We start from the raw sequence: 23,497 nt of genomic DNA on the forward strand, positions 1-23,497 counted from the left end.
AATAATTCCTTCAAATAAAAAATAATTATGTAGCCCATAAAGTAAATAATCCATAAGACTATAAGTACATAAAAATATTTCAGATAATTTTAAAAAATAATATAAACTAATAATTTATAACCCAAAATGGCATTTTGACCGATTTACCACAAGAGTTGGATAGAAATCTAATTGAGGCTAACATAAGGACTCATTGTTAGACAGACGTTAATTTAGGAATATTTCTAATTTCTCAAATAATGAAAAAGGTATATATAATTATTTTAAGCCTTATTAGATGTGGCTATAATATACCCCTTCACTTATGAATTATCTGAGTATGCAAATATGGAATCTGCAGAAATTCATCAAGATGTGTACTGTCCCATCATTGATGGATTTTTGTAATGAATATGAAAAGAATTTACAATTAAGTTTGAAGGGCATTTTTATTCAAAAAATTTGATAAATTCGGGTAAATATAATTTTCTCGTTAATGAAAGAATAAATTGAAAGTTCACATAGAATTTTCACCAAAATCTAAATGAAAGGAGATAATTATAATTTTTTACTAACAATAAACATCTTAAATTATTATGAATTTTAAGAGATATCAATATAATTTATTCTTAAATTTGATTTGGGAAAAACATCGTCACCAACTGCAGATGTTCGGATGTCTGGTAGAACAGGCAGGGGCTATGTCGGATTGCTGCTTGTCTTGGAGAACAATTAAGCATAATTTTGACCGTTAATCACAACTTGCAGGTTCCTTTTGCCGTAATGGAGTAAGTGGTTTTGCCTTTTAATCACAAACAGAGAGCACAAAGATTGAAAATTTTATTGGATTGCTGGTGAAAACTGATAAGCAAATAACCACTGAGAAAATTTAACAGTCATCACCCACTTGCTGACTCTAGAACTTTTTTTATCCAAATCAAGTGTAGTTTAATTAAATCAATAACACGATAAATATGATAAATAACTTAAAAAATTCTGAATTAGTAGAGAAACATTCATGATGTTTTTGACTATTTCTGATACAATTAATTTTTTTATTTTTTTTTGTAGGCAGGGGACACAGAGAGAAGTGTTTCAGACATCATAATTGTGGAGGATGGATGGGCAGGTTGTGCTCCAACTTGTATGGCCCCGCCACTAGCCGTTCCTACTGTTTTCTAAAGTCAAACAATCCTGTCTCTAATCCACATTTAACTTTGGTAATGACTTCTTTCTACAGACATGTCTACTTTCCTAAAAGTAAACAAACACCATTGATGTTCCCCATGTTTCCTTGTTCTTGATACAGTTGAGGAATATGCAGCAATATGAAGCTCAGAGACTGAAGCGAAGAAACTAGATTGCTCGACTCATGAATACACAGAGCTCGAATTTAGTCATTTGCTACATTACATATGAAACTGCAAATTCAAGAACGAACGGGGAAATTATACTACCGTAGGGGAAGAACCAACATCGTTTCACATTACGAGGGATGAGAACAAGTAAGAATTTAGACACCTAACACGGGGGAGAAAAGTACTCTAGATGGACCACATTCTGTACAAGTGGAAAGGCTGTTGACGAGCGTCTTTTCTTGACAATGAAAAGACGTAGACACAAAAGGGGAGAAGGGGATGTCTTCTTGCTTCTAGACTTAACCATACCTGACTAAGAATGTTTCTGCATGCAAGCTCCTTGAAACTTTGTGCTCTACATTAGTTCATGAACACCAAGATGAAAGGGGAGCGAATCTAACCCCATCACGAGGTTAAAGCAGATACAAAGATTAGTTGCTTCTGTTTTTTAGCAGACGAGCGAAGACCTAAATGAGGTAGCTGTTGGAAGATGAGTGCACGATGCCCATCGAATCACTGATTCTGTCACAACAAGATCAAGGTGCTCGAATTCACCAAGGCCGATGGTGTGGTTCCTCTTACCGTGGATGCCTGACAATCTAGCATCACCAGATCCACCCTTTCTATCCTCAACTACGTCACCTGCTGCATAAAGATTTACGAGAATTTGGTGTTATTTTTATTTATTGTATATAATAAAAGACTACCCAAGTTGACATATCGAGCAAAAGTAATTACCTCTAGGAACTAAGTCTATTCTAGATGAAATCGTCGGGGGATGCAGAGCATTTTCTGGTTCAACCCCACAGACCGAGCTGAAGAATGCAAAACTTGGTAGTGCGAGGACGGGAGTGGAAAATTCCAGGGTAGTTGATCCAGCACTACTATGAAAAGAAAACCCACCAGCTTCCAACAAGGGTGTCGATGGATCCGCCAGGAAAGCAGAAAATGATGATTTGCAAGTTAATAGTGATGATTGAACCTCACTCCTTATGGGTGATCCTGTTCCAAAGCTAATATCCTGACTCCTGGCCATTAGAGAGGGGGATAAACAAGCTTGCCCCAAATCCAATCCAGAACTTTGGTCACCAGGTATACGTGGATCACTGGAAAGTGGCAGCATGTCACTCACCCAGGAGTGATCTGTAAAAGGTTGCCATCGTTAGGCTAGAGGTGTTGACAATAGCAAATAGGAAAGCACATGCAGCAGCGATTCATTTATGATGAAGCGTCTCTTTGCGAGCCAAATAAATGATACGTCATATGTACATTAAAGTATTATAGATCCAATAAAAGACAAGAATGATGAAGTATATGCAGTGACAGTTTTAGAAGGAAGAACACGTGGTTCATATCAACAAAGTTATGGTGTTATCTAAGTCAAACATAATGAACCTCTGAAGACTTTTTATTTACTTGCTAAAAGAAGCACAACATCTTCAGGCAAACGCATTTTATGTTGTCTCTTTTATTTCTCCGGTTTATTAATCATTTTCTTTGCGGTGTAATCTTTCTTGGTTTGATCAAATAAGGAATAATAAGAGAAGTTTGAAGTTAATATCTGTTGCCTGGGAATTCTCGTGGGCAATTTCTTTCCTTTTTTTGATGGGTCATTACAAATAAATTAAGCATGTGCCAAGTCAGTATGCATGAGATCTGACTGAATTCCGAGGATAGATTTAATTAGTTTGCATGACCTGCAAAACAGCTTGTGTGGAATATATAAGTCGTTTTATATTAACATTCATGCTACAATTACTTATTCCTATTGATTGGTTTCTTTTAGCCAGAGAATAAGGAATATCACATAAAACTTTGAAACTAAAAATATTTCGATACTACAACTGGCTACGTATCATTCAGGGAAAACAGGATATATAACCTACCTAGAACCTGCTGAGCTGTAAGCCTTTTGGAAGTGTCTGTACAAAGCATTCCTTTTATCAATCCCTTTGCTGAATCTGATATAAAATCCCAGGGATTAGATGGAAACCGTAAGTCTGCAGCCCTAACAGCATCAAATATCCGTGACTTTGTTTTCCCCCAGAATGGTGGTATCCCACTCAGAAGAATGTAAAGAATCACACCAGCACTCCACACATCGGCAGCCTGATCATAGCCTCCTGCCAGAACCTCAGGAGCTATATAGAATGGACTGCCAACTGTGCCATGCAAACTCTGTCCTGTTTGGGTAAAAGCAAATTATTAGGACCATGATTCATATTAAACAATAGCAAGGGATATCAGGGAACATGGCACTCTACCAGGCCTGATGTAGGTTGCGAGACCGAAATCAGCCAATTTTATTGGGGACGAAGAGGACTTTGTGGACAAGAGTATGTTTTCAGGCTTCAAATCTCTATGAACAACACCCTTGTCGTGGCAATACATCACCACTTGCATCAGGTGTCTGAAAAGAACCCGGGCCTCAGGCTCAGAGAACCTTCCATGCTTTTCCAACTTGTGGAAAAGCTCCCCCCCTGCACAAAGCTCCATCACTAGATGTACGTAAGTTTCCTCTTCATAAACAGCTTTGAGATCTACCACGTTAGGGTGCCCCGACAGCCGAGTCATAATTTCAATCTCAAGCTTGATGCCGCGGACATCTTCCCGAGTGACTAACCTATCTTTAGCAATAGATTTGCAAGCTAGAACTTCACCACTGAACTTATCAATGCATTCCCTTATAATGCCAAATTGTCCCCAGCCCAACTGTTCTCCAAGAACATATTTGTCAGTCAGATTCCCTGTCTCATTAGCACCTAAAATACTTTCTCTCAAGCTGGGGTCTCCATAACAACTGCAAGAAGGAAATGAAAATCCAGTATAGCTGCCGCTCTTAGCAACAGCCATACGAAGCTTCAGCCCCCCAAGCAATACAGAAACACCTATCAAGAACTCAGATTTATGGTTCCGCAACCTCCGGTCACAACCTAATTAGTAGAAAATCTCTTTACCACAAGAGGCTATGCATATATTCAAGTCAAAATATTTGATTCTGCTCAAATATATACACATACAAAACCGTAGTCCAGGTCACAAGACTCAGAAGCTTCTTATGCTAGTTGGTGGATTTTGAAAATGGTAGCCATGTGGAAAAGTAATACCATGTGCCTAGACAAGTATTCATCAGATCAACCTCACGAAACCATAAGAGGTAACTCATATCTTCAAATATCTTCACTTCATCCGAAGTTACCTGGATCTGAAAATTCAGCAGGTGCAAGAATTCACTGTCAGAAAACACGAAAACTCCAGTCTTGTTCACATTGCATCATAAATTTCTAACTGAACAACATAGGGATGCAGACTTAAAAACTTAAAGTTCATGAACGCAAAGGACAAAGAATTCAAACTGAGCACTCAAAACAAATGGAAACAACAACTTCATAAAACCCAGATGCAAAAGCACAGGAGTTTACAACTATCAAAGACTACAAAACCAATTACACCGAGTACAAGAAACCCCAAACAAAAAATTAACGGCACAGACAGCACAGCAAAATAACGAAGTCCGAGAAAGAAATCCGCCTAGAAAGACGAAACTCAAGGAAAACCCACCAAAATTTAGACTAAAAGAAACACCTCCCAGATCCATAATTTTGTCAAAAACATGCAAAGAAGCAAACTTTTTCCATAGTTTATGCAAAGAAAATGGAGGGACAGTGTACGGATATTTCTAACCTTGGGGGGGGGGGCGGCGGGGAAGAGGAGAGAGAGAGAGAGAATCAGCAACAGAAGAAGAGAGGCGGATGTGGGGAGCTGTGATTAAATTCTCCTCCCACAAAGAAAGAAAGAATGGCAGAGGGACCTGAAGTGGGGCACTTTGGTCTCCTCCTGAGCTCGCCAAGAACACAGCCCCCACCTCTGTTTTCCTTATTCTGTTTGTGCCTTTGTGCTCTCACGTTTGTAATTCTATTGCTCACTCTCTTTCTCTTCTCCATTTCACAGATGTGGAAATTGATTTCTCATGTCTAATTTCTTTCTTCATCTCACTTCACTTAATACTTTTTTGTTTTAAGATTGAATTTAAATTAATTTGAAATATCATTTCACTAACGAAATTATAGTTATGATTTATTAAAGAGACCTTCAATTATAAAATAAATATAATAATATTTCATAATATTAATCATAATATGACTTAAAACTATTTTCTATTTTTCCTAGGTATAAGGTAATTATAGTATTACATGAATGTTTGAATAAACTGAGTAATTAGGCAATACATTGGTTCAATCAATACATCAAACTTGTATTTATATAAGACAAAAATCCATACACTCAATAAAATTCAAATTCACGATGCACACTTAAATTATAAAATCTCAACTTTAGCCATTAAATTAAAAAATTATTTTAATATAAATAATTTTCAATTCAACTTCGAGTTGTGTTCCCAAATTGCATTCGACCAACCTATCGAGAAACCATTTAAATTGAATTTTATTTACATGAAAATGAATTCTTTATACCACACTCAAAACAAGAAAACAAAGAAAAAAAAGATACACCATACTATGAATTATAATAACAATATGTTCATCGATTTAGATTTATTAATATATTTAAAAAATAAAACGAAATATATACTTTTATATATAATATAAGTTAAATACTTTAATATATACCATTTCAGAAATATATCAGTTCAGACGACGCCGTAAAAACTCCGTGTGCACTCTGGAAGGATAATTAGCTAACGTAACAGGTGACGTGAAAAATCTTCACCCGGCGCTCGTTAATTCTACGCTTTCTTCTTAAAAATAAATATAAAAAAGAAAAGAAAAAGAAAAACATCCTCCTCTCTCTCTCTCTCTCCAAACTCAGCACCCCCAACCTGCGGTCTGCAATCCCCAAATTAGGGTTCTTAAAATCCCCTTCAAAACCCTAAATCTCAGATATCGACTCTTCACTTCTCTTACTCGGGTTCAAACTGTCATTAAGTCGCCTTACCCCAATATCACATGATCATACCCAAACCCACGCATATATTTATCGATACCCCAAAAGAAATATTCCGTTTCTTTCTTTCCTTTTTTTTTTTTTTTATCGCAGTTTTACAGTGTAATAATTCATCATGGATGTGGATGGGGGAAGACGAATGTTCCAAAGGCTTGGATCATCGTCTTCGAGCGATAGCAGCAGCAATAATAAGCAGCAAAAGGTGTGTTTTCATTGGAGACAAGGGAAGTGCACGAGATATCCGTGTCCCTTTTTACACAGCGAATTGCCCACAGCGGTCAATGGTGGTAAGAGGGCACATCAAGGGTTTGGGGCGGAGGATAATTATCGCGGAGGTGGCGGATTGAGGAGGAGTGGGAATTATAATTTTAGTAATAGTAATACGTGGGGGAGGGTGCAATCGCAGCAGCCTGGTAGTAGTAATAGAACTGCTGTGAAGAAGATTGAGAAATTGTGTAATCATTGGGTACAAGGGAGCTGTAAATTCGGGGATAGTTGTAAATTCTTGCATCAGTGGTCTACAGGGGATTGCTTTACCCTATTGGCGCCGCTTGAGGGACACCAGCAGGTGGGATTTTATTAGATTCCTCGTGTTTGTTTATGAAGGGTGTGTTGTTGTTGATGTTACTGTATGGTTTTCTTATTGGGTTATTGGTTTAATTTATAGCAACGGATGTATCCAATTCAAACTTTTGTAGTTTAGTAAAGTTGGGATGGTGTATCAGTTTTCCCTTTATCGGATTTTTGGTTTGCTGTTCCACCTTGTTGAAGATTTTACACTCTGTTTGGTGACACGTTTGGAGTTTTAGTTTCAAGTTGTTGGTTTTTCGGTTATATTGTTTGGAGGAACCTAGTCATATCACCGGATGCATCCGTCAGTTTATCTTTGTAATTTATTGTATAATGGTTGGAAATAAATAAATGATTGATTACAAATATCTATTATATGTCTTCTTTATAAAGGACCAGAAATTGCGAAAACTTTTAGTTCCTCTAATTCCTTTTTATTTGACAAAGATGAATTCTTTTGGTTATGTAATGGTTGCATTATTGTTATAGCATTTAATTGGCTAGAATTTGCAATTCGGTTTTTGTGTTCTTGTAATTATTTGTCTGATAGAAGAACTTGTTATCAGGTTGTTACAGGTATTGCTTTGCCTTCGGGGTCTGATAAGCTTTACACAGGGAGTCAAGATGAGACTGTTAGAGTTTGGGACTGCCAATCTGGTCAGGTTGTTTACATATTTCTTTTTTAGCGTTTTCTTTACTTCTCTCTACTTGTCAATTGTCCTGTGCATTCTATATATCTACACGGGAATAGTTTTATGGACATGTTGGTTTGATCCATTACATTTTGAGCCAAACGCTCACATGCCAATAGTTTAATGTATGTCATGATTGATACTTTTGATTAATCTGGAGAAAAGAGACAAAGGTGGTTTATTACTATACTGCCTATGTGCTTTGTATATACTACTAGTACCAGGAAAGCTTAGTTAATGGTATTTATCCTCATTTATATAGTGCTCTTATGTGGCTGCATCTTACATAATATGGAAATTGTATGTTTGTCATTGCAAGTCTTAATGCCTGTCCCCTGATAATGGTTGTAATATAACTATCTTGTTGATGATTGTACTTTGGTAACAGCTGGCAGGCCTGATAAATTTGGGAGGTGCTATGGGCTGTATGTTAAGTGAAGGTCCATGGGTATTCGTGGGTTTAACAAATCTTGTCAAGGTAATGTGAAGAATCAAAGCATCGATTTTGTTGCTTCATTGAGCACTCTCTTCTTTTTTGTCTTGTAAAATGCCTTAAAGGGCTACCATGTTTTATAGTAATTGCAACAGAAGTATCCTCTGTGGGTAGACTCGAAACCTCTAATTGTTATAAAATGTACTAACATTCATTAGTGATCTAGTTGGTAAAAAACTCAATCCATTAACTTTCAACTTGAGATGCCCATTATACCACTTATTTATGAGGCTTCCTTTTCATTTTAGTCTTAGTAGAAAGCGCTCATTTTTATGTACATTCATATTTCGTCAGTTGGTAAAAAACTTGGTTTGTCCACTTTTACTTTGAGATACCCATTATACCACTTCATTTATGAGGTATATGTTGACCTCGAACCACCTAACTATTCTATCTCATCCATCAGTTCATGAGATCATATCTGAACAATAAAGGTCAATTGTGCTTGCTTTTATTTATTTTTTTAAAAACAAAATCTTACTTAACTATACACCCTTCCACTGCAGTTAAAGGGGATGATGGCCACAGTTAGAGATAGGGGATGTAGCATTTGCAATACAGGCAGCTAGTTGTGCAAGGGATGGATGTGGGCAGTTGTTTGGGTCCTGGTTTAGTGATGGCAATAGTGTGGATTATCGAATGGGGCTGGCAATAGTCTGGGTAAGGTGTTGGCGGCAGTCTTGGGTAGGGGATCAATTAGGTGGTGTTCGCAATAAGGTAGCAGTACTTCAAGAAAAACAAGAAAGTGAAAATAAAAAATTTGAGCAAGAAAGGTAGAAAGTATGAATGTGTGATCAATTGGATTCTTATCCAAACAACACCTCGTATTAGGATTTAGATCTAGAGGGTACTACTATTTTTTCGAAAAGAAAGTATTTAAAATATCTTGAATATCATTTCTTGCGGAAACATTAAAAAAAATATAGGTACTAGATATTTGTTTTCAATTTGCAACATGGGTATTTCTTCCATTTTATTCTTTTCCAATAATTGTAAATAATTAAAGATTTCTTTCTGAATAAATCAAGTAGCATTTGGATAAAAAATCCTAATTTGGATCATGAGGAAACCAAAACCACCTTCCTCCTTTTTCCTTTATTCCTTATTTTACTCTTTTTCTTCTTTTCAGGGTCCATTGTTTCCCCCATACCCCACCTTCAGCACCACCATGTCCCTTCCCTATATCATCTAGCTGCTACTATGTTCATTGTTCACTGTCTCAGTAATTCCATCTGCTCCCAACCGCTGCCTGCCTCGCAAGCACATGCTGCCACTGAATTCCCTTCCTTAGATCACTGCAGCCATGCTATCCTCAACTAAGAAGCTGTTGTAACACCATCCCTTGCTCCAGACTGCCACCAACCAGCCACCATCCTAACCCAGACTGCAAGCCTGAACCACTGCCTCCAAAACACAAACCAGCCCAATTAGATTAGTGTCGTGTCACCAATCTTTGCCTGTTCTCCCCTGACATACAATTCTGAATATTAATATTTTTGGTTATTGTCCAAGTTAATTTGTGAACACGAGGGGTTTTATGTCTAGTTTTCTGATAGAAGGTTTTGCCATTTAGTAGGTGGATTTTGTGTCTTTTCCCATCTGTGTATCTCATGGAAGGGTCCATTAATCAATTAAGAGTAAATATTGGGTCAGAGGATGCTAGAGCACTATGTGATTTACAGCTCAACACATGCATATTATGGGTTTGCTGCTTTTGGTGGTGGGGGTTTCGTGTAGAATTTTTTTTAACTTGATGGATTTATGGTTATTTTCTAAAGAGAGGACTTTGTTGCAATTCCACTGCAATAAAATGGACTCTTACACAATTTACCCTATGGGCTCCTCAAAGTCCATCTTTACTAATTATTTTCTATTTCTGTACTAGGCATGGAACATTCAGACATCTACAGAGCTCAGTTTAAATGGACCCGTTGGACAAGTCTATTCCCTTGTGGTTGGTGGTGATTTACTCTTTGCTGGTACACAGGTACACTAGTCTATTGCATAGCTAACAAATTTACATGGTTTTTTCCCCCAATGCAGCTCAGTTGCTAAATTGTATTTGTGTATGCCATAGAAGTTTGTTTAATGTCAATAAATTGTTTGCAACAGTTTCACTTGCCATGTGCAAATCTGCATTCAGTTACCTAAGTTCTGTTGGGGTTTGACTCTGAAAATGCACATTTCTGCAAAAGTAAAATCTTTTGTAATTAAAATTTCTGTGTCATTGAGTTTCTTGTCTTTAGAAATAGTTCTGTGTTGGTGGGCACTGAAAAATTGAAGTACCTTTTTGTCTTATCATTGTTATTTACTGCAGGAGGGGACAATATTGGCATGGAAATTCAATGTAGCAGCCAACTGCTTTGAACCGGCTGCATCACTCAAGGGTCACAGTCTTGCTGTTGTTACACTGGTTGTCGGAGGTAACAGAATGTACTCAGGTTCCATGGACCACTCTATAAAGGTAAGTTGGTCTCTTGAAACAGTTTCTTATTCATCTATGGTTTCTTTTCGGAAGAATTTCTATGCAAATTTCTGTCATTGTAAGCTTGTTATGAGGTTTCTTATTGCTTCTTTGTATCTGTGTTCAGGTGTGGAGCCTTGAAACTTTGCAGTGTATTCAAACTTTGTCAGGGCATACAGATGTTGTTATGTCCATTTTGTGTTGGGATCATTTCCTTTTGTCAGCTTCATTGGATAAAACTGTAAAGGTAATTCCTTCACAAATTTGATGCTCCACCCCTAGTATACTTCAGTATAATTGCTTCATGAGATAGTTAAGTTAATATTTTCTGATTTCCTTACTTGGTGTAGGTTTGGGCTGCAACTGAGACCGGTAACTTGGAAGTAACATATACCCACAACGAGGAACATGTATGCTCTAGTTGTTTTCATCACCTCCACTGTTGCTTTCTTAAGCTGAACGAAATAACAAGATATACATGTTCAAATATTACTCTAGCATTGTCGTTATCACCAATAATCTTTTAAGCCACTTGGAGATGGTCGTACTAGTAGCAGCAGTTGCCCAAATTTCTTTCCATCGCTTGTTATACCAAATCTAATGTAAAAGTTTCCTGCAGGGCATACTCACACTGTGTGGGATGCATGATTCAGAAGCCAAACCTGTGCTGTTCTGCTCGTGCAATGACCACTGCATCCGAGTCTATGATTTGCCATCGTGAGCCTCTTTCTCTTGCTAAAAAGATTAATGCTGGTTTCTGGAAATCTTGTTATTATATCTGATGTCCTTACACATTTGCTTTATTTCCTCTTAGATTTTCTGAGAGAGGAAAGATCTTTTCAAAGAAAGAGGTTCGCGCCATACAGATTGGGCCAGGTGGCTTATTTTTCACTGGCGATGGATCCGGTCAAGTTAAAGTATGGAAGTGGTCAGCCGAACCAACCCCCATATCATAGAAAGCAAACTTATAGCATCCATTTTGTAACCCTCCGTGTTGTCCCCATTTTATTCTTTGTCAATGTACAAGCTCACCATGAAACATGAGAAAATGCCAGTTTTGATTTTTTACATTCTTCTTTTCCTTTTTCCTTCAGTAGTCAGGTTAGGTGATCGAGTATCTAATCGTGCCTCCATGTAATGTGATCATAATGGTTATCTGAATAAGTTTCTTATGCATTTCAGCCATTTTAAGGTAAATGAAATGCCATTTCATTGCACTTCCAAAGTGTTAACATTCTTGATCATTTTTAAATTTGTTGGGCAGTTTATCTATAAAATTACACTTCTTTTCCTTGTAACTTGAGGCAAATACATACACTATTATTAGGATCCATTTGGTTGGGCGGATAGGATAATGAGTGATAGACTCGAAGGCATGGACGGCGCATTGTCATGCATGCTAGTTTCTGTGTTTGGTTGAACACTTGAATATATTAAACAATGTGATATTTTTTGTACGGGCATAATTCTATCGAGGATCAGACACCGACCAAACAATAAACTATGCGTGATAACATATACCATCATGCAGAAACCCATCAACCGAACCATAGATTCTCATCACTGTCCCATGTGTTTTAGACAATTCGACGCTCTAGTGAAGGCCTTTTTTTGCATTTGGCTAATTGTACTAATTGGCGCCATCTTCCTGAAATTCAAACATTGCCAATACAGAAGATTGGTACTGTTAGCCCAGTTTTACATATGGAACATTTGGTCCAGAAACGAGGGAGATTCACTTAGACATCTGACTCTCGTTCAAGCTTTGTTATTTGGGAAAATAACAAAAGAAAATAGAAGAAACACGAGCCATCTCACTCTGAATTCGGTTTCCTCTGTTCTTTATTTTTACTATTTTACAGAAATACTTCTACAGATTAAACATGACCTTGATAGCGTTACCACCACGTGCACTGGTTTCAAAAGCTTCTTCAACCTCCTTCTGAGAGAATCCGAACCTGTGGGTGATCAACGGCTTAACGTCTATCTTTCCACTCCTCAGAAACTCGATGCACAAAGGCCATGTGTTCTTGTATCGGAATACGCCTACCACATCGACCTCTCTGCAGAATTTTCATGTTTAAGCACATTAATTATGAATCCGCAACAAACGTTGCAGTTGAAAACAGGGAGAAAAATTATAAGAGCATTCTTCTCAGATGCTTTGTATACCTTACAGCAGCAGGGGCAAGGGGGACTGTCATTTCAGTGTGACCCAGCCCGACAAGGCAAACTTTTCCACCTGACAAAGTGGCACCTAGAGCTGTTGACATCGTTTTAGTAAAGCCCGCACAGTCAAAAGTTATGTCAATTCCAGCCCCCATAGCTTTCTTAATTTGTTCGACTTCTGCAGATACATCCTGTATATAATTCGTTACTAATATTGCAACTAAAGTGGTATGGATGATGTAGACTGAAGAATAGATAAGGTGTGCGTTTATAACTTTCTCATCCAAGATTTTATTTGTTTACCGACATACAACACCACAGTTGGATGTCAGGTAGCTGTTGCGTAAGAAGTCAAGAAGTCAGAGTGCCAGATATAAGAGATTAAGAGTATGTTTTGTTGGAGCGAAAAGTGGGAGTATAAAAGAACTGGAAGTTAAAAAGTAATGTATAAGAAATAGTTTGGTGTTTGGTTAGTGGGAAGAAATGGAGGAAAAGTAAAACTCGATGTAAATGAAATCAACATATACTCCACCCTTTCTATAATTCAAGGCAGATGAAAATCTAGTTAGAGACTTGACATGCAAACTTCAATGATTGATAAATAGTTCAACTCAATAAATTCGGATATTTTGATGGACAAGGATACTTACATTAATATTAGTCGAAACTTTGATGGTCTCATCTGCTCCAAGCTCCTTAGCAACTGATAGACGGTGGTCATCTACATCGACAATCACAACTCTTGGAGATCCAAAAGCTCGAGCTGAAAGCATTGTTACAAGTCCTATAGGTCCCGCTCCCATCACCAAAACATTTGTCTCGGGACCAACATTGGCACGGCGACACGCATGGACCCCAACACTTAAGGGCTCACACATTGCCCCCTCCTCTAAACTCACGTTGTCGGGGAGTTTGAAACATAAGTCTGCTGGATGCACAATCTGCCACAACGGTTGAAGAAGAAAGTTACACTATCGATTACAGAGTCATGCTTCAGAATGATTGAATTAGCATTCACTTAAACAAGGTCATATTAACTACTGAGAATCGTATAAACTCAACCAGGCGATAAACTGATGCCGATTCAAGCGAATATGGAGCATTATGATCGTTCTGCCACTAATGAATCTACATACCTAATCTCCAAAATAAATTTTTCATACATTCATCCTAGTGAAATACGGAGGTACTAAGATACTATATGGATGGGAGAAATTGCTCATATTCACAGAATGACAGAGGTATAATGCAGAGCACCTAAACAAGAATTACAGAAACACCAGTAAACTGAAATCTGTGCAATGGGCATTCTTCTGAAACAAATAGAATCATAAAGGCAAATAATCTATTTAAAAGTTCAGCTCTGGTTAAACCTGGTTTGCAAGGGAACCATGAACAGGGGGAGTAGCGAAAAACTTCATCTCCGGGCAAAGGTTATATCTGCCTTCCTTGCAAAGAGCACATCTCCAACAACTTATTCCAGGTTCAATGGCAACGCGGTCACCAGGCGCTAGATGCTTCACTTCACTCCCAACTTCCTCAACGACACCAGCACACTCATGCCCAATCACCATCGGTTCTGTGACAACAAAATCTGCCAATTTCATCTCCTGAAACACGAGAACACCATCCTCTTAATAACAATTAGATTTGACTAAGTAGAATCAAATAAACATGTTATCAGTAAGCCTAAATTCCTCTCAACGCATCCTAGATCCTAAGTTCAAATCTCTATGTCATAGAAATTCAACATAAAATACACATAGAAACACATACGAAACACCTGGCTGTAATCTATGTCAATGAACATTATCATTGCCTAAAATAAGAAAAAGACTTCACCTTGAGGTAGTGAACATCACTCCCACATATACCCACAGCCTTCATCCGGATTCTAGCATCATGAGGGCCTAAAAATAGCAATCAAATTAATACACAAAGCCCAGATATAAAAACCATACAGCTATTTACTATGTTCCCCGAATCAAACAATTGAGCTCTCCAAAGAAAGAGAAACGAAAACAGTGCAAGAACAGAAGAACAATCCAATACCAAGAGTAGGAAGCTTAAAAGGCAGAATCTTGAGATTGTTAACCCCAAGAAGCCAAGCTGCCATGTTCTCTTCTTCTCCATCTTTCCCCTCTCCAACGTTTCCATGGGACATCCCACCCTTCCCCATTTCTTGTACAGGACTGTAATCTTCTCTCTCTCTTGTATCAAGAGTGAGATTTTGAGACTATGATTGGGTTTTTCCCATTTATTATTTTAATGGGAAGTATTAAAAAATCGTGAATTCGTGAAGATCTTTCCGATGATGATGATGAAATTTCAGGAAAAGACAAGTGGTGGATAAAGCCCATCAAATTTTAGTCACAGAATATTTAACTTACATCCTTGAGTTTTTATTAATAATTAGAAGTTGGCTTCTTGTTTTCTTGATTTGTATTTTAGTGGAGTTTGAATGATACTTTGATGACTATCCAAAAATATAATCTTTATCTTGATTATTTATGCCGCTTGTTGTGCGGCTTTCCTCGCATTTCCGTTCTCATTTTATGTTATCTAATTTTGTATTGCAATTTTATTTCAATTCTCCTTCTTCTTCATATTATTATTATATTATTTTTTATTTTATTTAATACTTACACGTCGTATCTAGATTTATATCTTTTAATGATAGTTATCTCTTTCTTTTTGAGCTAAAATACTTCTAACCATATAAATTTATTACTTTTTCAGCTCAAAAGATTCGATAAGGAGTAAAAATGGCAAAATTAAACTAAAAACAGAAATGGAAGGCATCTATGAAGGAATGAATAAATCCTGACAGATTTGCTGATCCGATTAGGCGTACCCACGCTTAATGCTCCGGTCAACTCTGAAGAAAAAAAAAAAGAAAGATGCGATTTATGCGGAAGAAAAAGAAATGATTGTCCTATGATTTTGGAAAGAATCTCTTGTATATTTGGTTGATGTAAAAGAATGATTCATTAACTTTTCAGAACCGATTATGTACTTAACCATCCCATATATCTAGACTCGTATGATGCTTTTAGTATAAATAGGAGGACCTCTCAATTCCATGGCATTAACGATTTTATCTTCGAATTCTCCTTTAGTTTTAATATATTGCCTAGTTAATGGAATTCCACTACTTTTTAGTGTGTTTTTCTATTAAGGTTAAGGTTAAGGTGATTGCTTGATACCTAAATGTTGTGAGATCTAATCTGTGCTTACTACTCTCGTTAAAATAGGTATTCATGTTATCCTCTGTGCTCTTATTACAAACATCTGATTTATGAGTAATATAATCACTTATTAATTATCAATAAGATTTGCTTTACTAATCAAACTTTACGTGTATCAAATCTATACTTCATCACGCATCTATTATTATGTGTCCATCAATCAATGATCTAATATTTCGACTAGTTGAAGAAATGCCAGTTGAACTCTATACAAAGATATAAAATTTTTAACCCGTTAAAATTTTTCTTTACGTCTATGAATATTTTAGTAACTTCACCTAATTTGCCCACGCGAACTTTAAATAATTGTAAACCTAGCATAAATATACAACATAATCAACTAACTTGTAATAAACATATAGATAAATATAATTGAATAATAGTTTTGGTTGAAACAACTCCCCGTTGTTGTCTGATTTGGTTTTCAAGGTGTTATATTAATGTGAGTTAGTTTGGGGTAGGGGGATGTGAGGAAGCCCCATAATTACCTTGCAATTTGCCTTCACCAAATATCTATTACCTACCTACAAACCTTTCTTTTTTGAATTTGACCAAATATTAAGTGGTTTTCACATCCATTTCATGACGAATAATGCCATAATTATTGGTCAACTTAAAACCCTTGATTCGTTCTTGAACAACATGTATAGTAATTATAACCTAAAAACATAAGAAAACAACAAATGGAAAAAAGTATCTTTTTTATTTTTGGTTAGAAATCTTTGGGGTAGGGGGATGGTGGCCAAACTTCCTTCATGTACATAATTTTGGACGCTTTGTTTACTAGTAGATATTTCACACATCATGTATATTCAACTAGTGCTACCAATAATAAACCAAAAACCAACTCCCTTATGGGAATAATAATAATAATAAATAAGTGATTGCATCTTTTATTGCAAAATAGTATCATATCTTATTTAATATATACATAAATAAAATACAAAATATTATTTTACTTTATAATAAAAAAATCAACTTTACTAAATGAAAAAATGACAAGTTAGATCCCACAAGCAACATATTATAAGTTCGAGTCTAGTAATAATATATATGTTATTTTTTGTGTTTACTTATAATTTGTTGGTTAATTTAGAATTATTGATAAATTATGTCTTGAATATTGTAATAATTGTACGTAGGTTGCTTTAAAAATATCAAATTTATTTTTCCTAAAATAAAAAAATTAGAGTCAACCCCTTGCAAATTGCATTCGAACACAAGTTGCCCCAATAATCACTCCAAACTTCTCCCCACCAAAATTCTGAGGACCCAGTACCCATCTATATAAACACACTTAGATCATCATGTCAACCTTATATAACACAGCAGCAAGCAGCCCATTCATCTCCTCCCACCACGGCACCCCGCCCCCGGCACCACCACCCCCTCCGCGGTGATGGCAATTTCTTCAAAATACAAATACATACGAATATCAATGATAATGGCCGACGCAGCCTCATTCTGTTGTGCAATTCTTTTTCTAGCCCTCATCCTCATGAACGATCGCGTCGTTGATGAACCTGCGGCACTGAGGGGAAGGCAGCTTCTGGACCGGCCGTGCGACGAGATATACGTCGTCGGAGAAAGGGAAACACTCCACACCATCAGTGAGAAATGCGGGGACCCGTACATTGTTGAGAGGAATCCCCATATTCATGACCCGGACGATGTCTTCCCGGGTCTTGTCATCAAAATTGTCTCATTAAAATCTACGCCTTGATTACTTTGTATATGTGCAAACTTATATATTTTTATTAATTTTCTCATACATGTTTAAAAAAAAAAATACAACATAATTATTACGGGCTTTCTCTTCTTTTTTTTATTTTTATTATGTAATTAATAAAATTAGACAAAATTAATTTGAGATGCTGAGGTCGAATCTTATCAAAATAATTCGTAGTTGTCTGTATTTATATTAATTGATTAATTACGCAATAGTGTATACCTATAAACTATTAATTAATCGTACGTTAAATAACTTCTAATGAATACATGGCGTAATAATGTATTTTATTTAATTATTTAATTTTAAAAAATAAAGCATGCAGATGCAGTTGAGATGTATTCATAAAAATACCGTTCAAACTGTATGCTTAATTTGTCAATAATACTTTTAGGAATTCCAATGATGATTGTCTTCTTGAAATAGTTACATGGTTAAATACAGTATTCTAGTTCAGAGGTTACTGTCTCTAAAAAAAAGAAATTATTATTGCTCATGATATTTTAATGATTATTGTCCGATGATCAACAATATCGACAGCAGTCTCATGTGTATGTTTGTACACTTTTTGTTAATGAAAAATACCCGTGAGGATTTAAATTGAAAAAAAAATAATTTATGAAATGTAATATATAAAAATTATAACAAATAGGATTAAATTAGAAAAAAAACTTTAATATATGAGACAAAAATATAATTTTCCCATAATTGTATTGTAAAAATTGAAGCTTGAATCAAAATGCAATTACTATTTCTGCTACCCAAATTGTACGTGGCCGAAACTTAGGTTTATGTACTACTCAATCTTAAGCTATCCGACGTGAAATGTAACTTTAAGAAAAGTGATTTAATGTTTATCCACTTTTTTCTTTTTCTCCTAATTTATAAGTGAATAACAAGTTATTATCAAAAGTGTGTAACTTTGGTCAGTTTACAAACCTTTTAAATTAAATATTTCATGAAATATTTTATCAAAATTAGCTTTTAATAGACAAACTTACAAACTCCCGTACCAAAGAATATTAGGATTTTTATTTAAAAAAAAAAAGGAATAGATCGTCCTTAATTTATTTTTAAAATATTTCATAAATTTATAGACTAATTTTGACAAAAAATATTTCTCAAATTAATTGTGTTGTTCAGAAAAAAACAATAGTGTATATTTAAGGTATTTTAATGACGGGTTTTGTGTATTTGCTACCAAAATAAAAGTATTCTTTAAAGAACATAGCTAAGCCTGCAAAGAGACTAAGTGGAGGAGGTTCTTGAGGGTGGACCTCCGACACTCAAATCAGTGTTCGGAGTCGGTTCTTAAGAGAGAATGAAACAGTACGTAGGGCAGCATAAGCTACGTACACTTGATTGGGGGAGCCAATATTTATAGCTGTCGATCTAATTGTACGATTTCAAATGCACTCTTGATCTGTGATAAGATTTACGAGCTACAATAATTCATACATATTAGTGTTTCATAGTGACATACAAAGTATCCATTGATGAAATATATAAAAAATTTGACTCAAATCTTACGTATTTAATTTGAACAACGTAAATACAAAGATCTTAATGAAGAATTTTCAAAAAGTTGGGAGCCTTTAACATGATATACTCTAAAGTAAATGATTATAACTTTTGGAAGGTTTCGGAAGGCCTGATATGAATATTCCAACATCAAATTGTTATCAGTCTGGAAGGTAGGTTGGCGTCCTTGTACAAATTGCATGGAACAATTATTTGTGAAAGCAACAATTACTTGACATGTATGTCCGAAATGATTCATCAAATGCCATAATGTAAAAAATTCCTACAACTTTTCTTAAACCTGACACGTACACACATGCTGAACATCATCTAGCTAGGGTTGCTATTAAGTGAATCCACCCATTATTCTAACAAAAAACAAACAACATTAAAATAGATACATAGACAGTTATCCACTCATCATATATACAATTGGGTCAACTGCTCCTTATATATATATCCCTAACATTACTTAAATCATGCATTAATCAAGAATTACATATGTTTGATCGCTTCAAGAACATGACATTCTTCCCTTTTCTTGCAAAGATGTTAAGATATTCTTTCCTTATAATCTCATCATTAATCACTTCTGCTCTCATCTTCCATCTGATCTCTATTCTGTATTTATAAAAAAAAAGATAATTTACTTCTCTCCTTTTCGTGTATAATAAATTCACATTATTATATATTTTATACATATAATATATATGTATATATATACACTAAAACAAATGTAAAATTTAACTATATAGTTAATTAACATAGTTAAAAATAAATAATCATAATAAATAGTCATTAACCACGATTACCTCAATAGTTGTTAGTCATGATTGCTGCAAGTGTCGCTAAAATATTTTTTATCACTAAAAGCCATGAAAAAAATAATTTTGATGTTGGATAAATTGAATATTTGCATCAATTTTATTTAACCATAGTTAGTAATAATTATTCCCCAATCATTTTAATCCACAACCAATAAAACTGCTGGCAATAAGAAATTTTGTTTTAGTGATACTAATTAGAAACATTATTATTTTACAATAAAAGATTTGTTTGAGGAAAGAGTCGCTATGTGTTAGGTTATAACAATTCGAATCGAGTTGAACACATCATTATTTGAACTTGTTTGAATTACCATCGAGTTTAAAAAATTGTGTTTGAATATTGATCTAATCGAGTATAAAAAATTTTAATTAAGTCAAATATGAATCGAACATGAATAATTTAATATTTTTAAATATATTTTATTATTTTTGCAACCCTTATATCCGTAGAATGAAAAAGGAAAGACTTAAGTCCAGAACGTAAATGAGGTGTAAGCATCTATCTAATTATGTTTGCGACAATTGAGATGATAGATAACAATTATTCTGCACTTATATTGATAATGGAAGTTGCACAATTACCAAAATACCCCTATATTTTTTCACCTTTTCATGCATTTTATCGCTGAGCGCGTGGGGCCCAGTGTGCAGGTACAGTAGCGGCGGCAGCAGGCTTTTACAGAAGGTGATGTGGCTCGCTCTTATTGGAGCCACGTGTCGCATACCTAGAGGGTACCGTACAACTATATATAGCCTCATTTATGATTATTCAAATACGTTTTCACCACTTCATTTTACCGCCATATTTGTGATCTCACTCGATCTCATTACTATATTTTCGACCCACCCCACTTTTCTAACTTAAGTATCGGAGGGCAATCGCCGAGGGCTTCTCGACTAGTTTTATGTTTGCTGTGTTCTCAGGATCCACTTCAGGTAGTTCGAAAGAGGGATTCAGCGACCTAAACTCAGCGATCCGACCCGACGATCCTGATTTCGCGTGACCTACATCATATATATAATTGAGAAAATACATAGGTGCAGGTGGTGCTGTTGCAGTCAAAAAGATAAGGTGCACCCAACCGGGATGGAACAAAAGGAGCATCAAAGAATTATTTTTGGACAAAGACAACAATGCCCTTCTAACTTTATTAGGCGTGTAAAGTTTTTTAATAATTCTGGGAATTTATATTGATTTTTCCGATTAATTTAATAAATGCTTAATAAAACATAATTACTAATTATAAAAGATATAAATCGTAAATCTGAACCAACATCCGATCAAGTACTAATATTGCAACGTCTGAAATAAGTAATAATAAGAGATCGAGGATTCAAATTTTGTGAATTTAAGTATAGTTTTTATTACATGAAGTTCCGATGTTGGCCTTTCTTCGTGTCATTTTAGTTGCCCGCCCACGACTATTAATGCGTACCGTCCAACCCAACCATCATCTGCCTTCCACTTCTAAACACGTGTTTTCAGAAACGCAATGCTTTGAATTAAATTAATATATATGGAAGTGAGGTGGGAAAGCAAGTCAACTTTGGAACTTGCATTGTGAGAAAGGGTGTCTGGCTTAGCCAACCCCGTCAACTGGGATCATCGGACCTTCTTTTCTTCCTCCTGTCGTATGGGTCACTTTTTATTTATTATAATATCTTTTTTAATTTGTACATATATATGTTCGCCCTATACTTCATTTAATTTTAAAATTCTATCATCATTCATTCTGAATTATTAGTAAAACACAACATAAGGATTACTCTACTTCTAACTAATATTTATTTCATAATTAAATTATAAGTTGATTTTTAAAATATTCAGAGAACAGTATATATATTATAAATATTATTGTCATTTATTAAAGTTGTGTCGATTCTTAATAGACTCGTGGCCTACTACTTCTATGAATCTACTACGAGGTATTGTGCAACAACACTTTATTTTTTTTGTTTAAAATACTAATAATAATTTTGACATCATTAATTTTTGAATTTAGTAGTAGACAATAGTTATTACATATCCATAGTTGAATTTGAAATTAATCAACTTTCCACCCAATAAATACGTCCAAAAGACTTACACCATAACCCATTACCCCCCCGCAATAAATACGTCCAAAAGACTTACACCATACCCCCGCAATAAACCCCTTTGCTAAGACAAACGCTTATATCAACAGACGCACCACCAACCCTCAAATCATTCCTCTCTCTCAGAATATAGAAAAACGTAACCTATATGGCTAATTATCTCTCCAGCGCATTGAAGTTGGTAAAATCGTGTCTTCCGATAGCAGACGCGTCGTCATGGTACTGCGCCATCGTGTTACTGGCCCTCATCATCCTCATAGGCGGTTCAGTGGGGGATCAAAATCACTACGATGAAGAAGCGGAAGGGGCGGCGGCGAGCCGGGGGAAGCTCAACCACCTCCGCCCCTGCGATGAAATATATGTAGTCGGAGAAGGCGAGACGCTGCACACGATCAGCGATAAGTGCGGCGACCCTTTCATCGTGGAGCGGAATCCTCATATCCACGATCCCGATGACGTCTTCCCTGGTCTTGTAATAAAGATCACGCCCAGTCCTTATCCTTCCATGCTCTAGTTACCTGCCTGCCTTTTTCTTTTTCTTTTTGAAGAAAAGTATTCGATCATATGCATGTATACAAAATTACACAACAACCCTCATATATATACCTATATTACCTCTTCTTTTGCTTTATATATGCCTGTGTGGTTGAAGAGTGAATAGTGCATGCGTTTATAAACTCACCTCTCTGTTTATATTGGGCGACTTCTCAAATGATTGGGGAAAATTCTCACACAACACAGTTTTTGCCTAATTAAATTAATTACAAAATATGCATTATATGTATTATTATTTTTAAATTATATATTAATCACATTAATTATATTATAGTTGATGTATAATAGATTCACGTTTTATCAAATCCAAACTGAGTTAAAATTCGCCAATGATTGATCACTCATCTCCTTCTCTAAGCTGATTTAAATCTCTGTATATACACATGGAGTTTGTTTATTACGAATTCTTGTAAATGCCAATTGTGTGTACAAAACTTATTTGTTCTATATATTTTATTTAAAAAAACATACAAACCATAAGAATTGAATATAAATATATTAATAAGACTTATGATTAAAAAGAAAAAGAAAAAGTTTTTATCCACTACAAAAATGTCAGTCGCGGCTAACTGCTAACACTCCACATAATTTTTGGGTTAAATATATTTTACCCTTATAATATGAAAAATGAGCAAAACTCTCAAGCAAATCAACATTATATCAATGATTTAAATAAATGATAAATTGCTTCATTCTTTAAAACATATAGAATAAATTTGCTATTTTTTTTAAAAGCATTTGTTTTGCGCATTTTTTATATTATATGGATAAAATATTGTGTTTAACCCCATAAGTTTTGATAAAGTGAGACAAAAATGAAATTTTCATTA

At 35.4% G+C, this 23,497-nt stretch overlaps 4 protein-coding genes across 5 annotated transcripts; 2 read left to right on the forward strand and 2 right to left on the reverse strand.

The window, feature by feature from the left end:
• Positions 1–1,322: 1,322 nt before the first annotated feature.
• On the reverse strand, positions 1,323–5,280 carry LOC105160527 (calcium-dependent protein kinase 26). 2 transcript variants are annotated; one of them, XM_011077945.3, is made up of 5 exons: positions 5,022–5,280; positions 3,602–4,542; positions 3,224–3,520; positions 2,076–2,480; positions 1,323–1,979 (listed from the first exon to the last, which is right to left on the reverse strand). In XM_011077945.3, exons 2-5 carry the CDS (start codon positions 4,188–4,190, stop codon positions 1,786–1,788), a joined length of 1,485 nt encoding a protein of 494 aa, XP_011076247.1. In that variant the 5' UTR covers positions 4,191–4,542; positions 5,022–5,280; the 3' UTR covers positions 1,323–1,785. The 2 variants fall into 2 exon arrangements, with proteins under 2 accessions (XP_011076247.1, XP_011076246.1); XM_011077944.3 differs by having other exon boundaries at positions 1,323–1,982.
• Positions 5,281–6,107: 827 nt separating this feature from the next.
• LOC105160528 (zinc finger CCCH domain-containing protein 48) lies at positions 6,108–11,738 on the forward strand. Its single transcript, XM_011077946.3, has 9 exons — positions 6,108–6,870; positions 7,439–7,534; positions 7,953–8,042; positions 9,943–10,044; positions 10,375–10,521; positions 10,649–10,768; positions 10,872–10,931; positions 11,141–11,238; positions 11,336–11,738. The coding sequence occupies exons 1-9, from the start codon at positions 6,418–6,420 to the stop codon at positions 11,475–11,477; spliced, it is 1,308 nt and encodes a 435-aa protein (XP_011076248.1). The 5' UTR covers positions 6,108–6,417; the 3' UTR covers positions 11,478–11,738.
• A 428-nt stretch (positions 11,739–12,166) lies between these two features.
• LOC105160529 (GroES-like zinc-binding alcohol dehydrogenase family protein) lies at positions 12,167–15,055 on the reverse strand. The gene is made up of 6 exons (XM_011077947.3): positions 14,743–15,055; positions 14,533–14,600; positions 14,064–14,300; positions 13,341–13,631; positions 12,694–12,881; positions 12,167–12,584 (listed from the first exon to the last, which is right to left on the reverse strand). The coding sequence occupies exons 1-6, from the start codon at positions 14,867–14,869 to the stop codon at positions 12,392–12,394; spliced, it is 1,104 nt and encodes a 367-aa protein (XP_011076249.1). The 5' UTR covers positions 14,870–15,055; the 3' UTR covers positions 12,167–12,391.
• A 7,205-nt stretch (positions 15,056–22,260) lies between these two features.
• LOC105160530 (uncharacterized) lies at positions 22,261–22,626 on the forward strand. Its single transcript, XM_011077948.3, has one exon. The coding sequence runs from the start codon at positions 22,261–22,263 to the stop codon at positions 22,624–22,626; it is 366 nt and encodes a 121-aa protein (XP_011076250.1).
• Positions 22,627–23,497: the final 871 nt, after the last annotated feature.

The sequence above is a fragment of the Sesamum indicum genome, linkage group LG4, assembly GCF_026168435.1.
Source record: "Sesamum indicum cultivar Baizhima isolate 11 linkage group LG4, ASM2616843v1, whole genome shotgun sequence".
Classification (NCBI taxonomy): domain Eukaryota; kingdom Viridiplantae; phylum Streptophyta; class Magnoliopsida; order Lamiales; family Pedaliaceae; genus Sesamum; species Sesamum indicum.

Excerpts from the sequence above, each read along its gene's own strand:
- LOC105160530 (XM_011077948.3), top strand. The coding sequence starts at position 22,261 with ATGGCTAATTATCTCTCCAGCGCATTGAAGTTGGTAAAATCGTGTCTT.
- LOC105160529 (XM_011077947.3), bottom strand. The coding sequence starts at position 14,869 with ATGGGGAAGGGTGGGATGTCCCATGGAAACGTTGGAGAGGGGAAAGAT. Across the intron at positions 14,301-14,532 it reads GTGATGTTCACTACCTCAAG|GAGATGAAATTGGCAGATTT; the intron begins GTGAAGTCTTTT and ends CTCGTGTTTCAG. Across the intron at positions 12,585-12,693 it reads CTTGCCCCTGCTGCTGTAAG|AGAGGTCGATGTGGTAGGCG; the intron begins GTATACAAAGCA and ends AAAATTCTGCAG.
- LOC105160527 (XM_011077944.3), bottom strand. The coding sequence starts at position 4,190 with ATGGCTGTTGCTAAGAGCGGCAGCTATACTGGATTTTCATTTCCTTCT. Across the intron at positions 3,521-3,601 it reads CGCAACCTACATCAGGCCTG|GACAGAGTTTGCATGGCACA; the intron begins GTAGAGTGCCAT and ends TTACCCAAACAG. Across the intron at positions 1,983-2,075 it reads AATAGACTTAGTTCCTAGAG|CAGGTGACGTAGTTGAGGAT; the intron begins GTAATTACTTTT and ends ATCTTTATGCAG.
- LOC105160528 (XM_011077946.3), top strand. The coding sequence starts at position 6,418 with ATGGATGTGGATGGGGGAAGACGAATGTTCCAAAGGCTTGGATCATCG. Across the intron at positions 7,535-7,952 it reads GGGACTGCCAATCTGGTCAG|CTGGCAGGCCTGATAAATTT; the intron begins GTTGTTTACATA and ends CTTTGGTAACAG. Across the intron at positions 11,239-11,335 it reads CGAGTCTATGATTTGCCATC|ATTTTCTGAGAGAGGAAAGA; the intron begins GTGAGCCTCTTT and ends ATTTCCTCTTAG.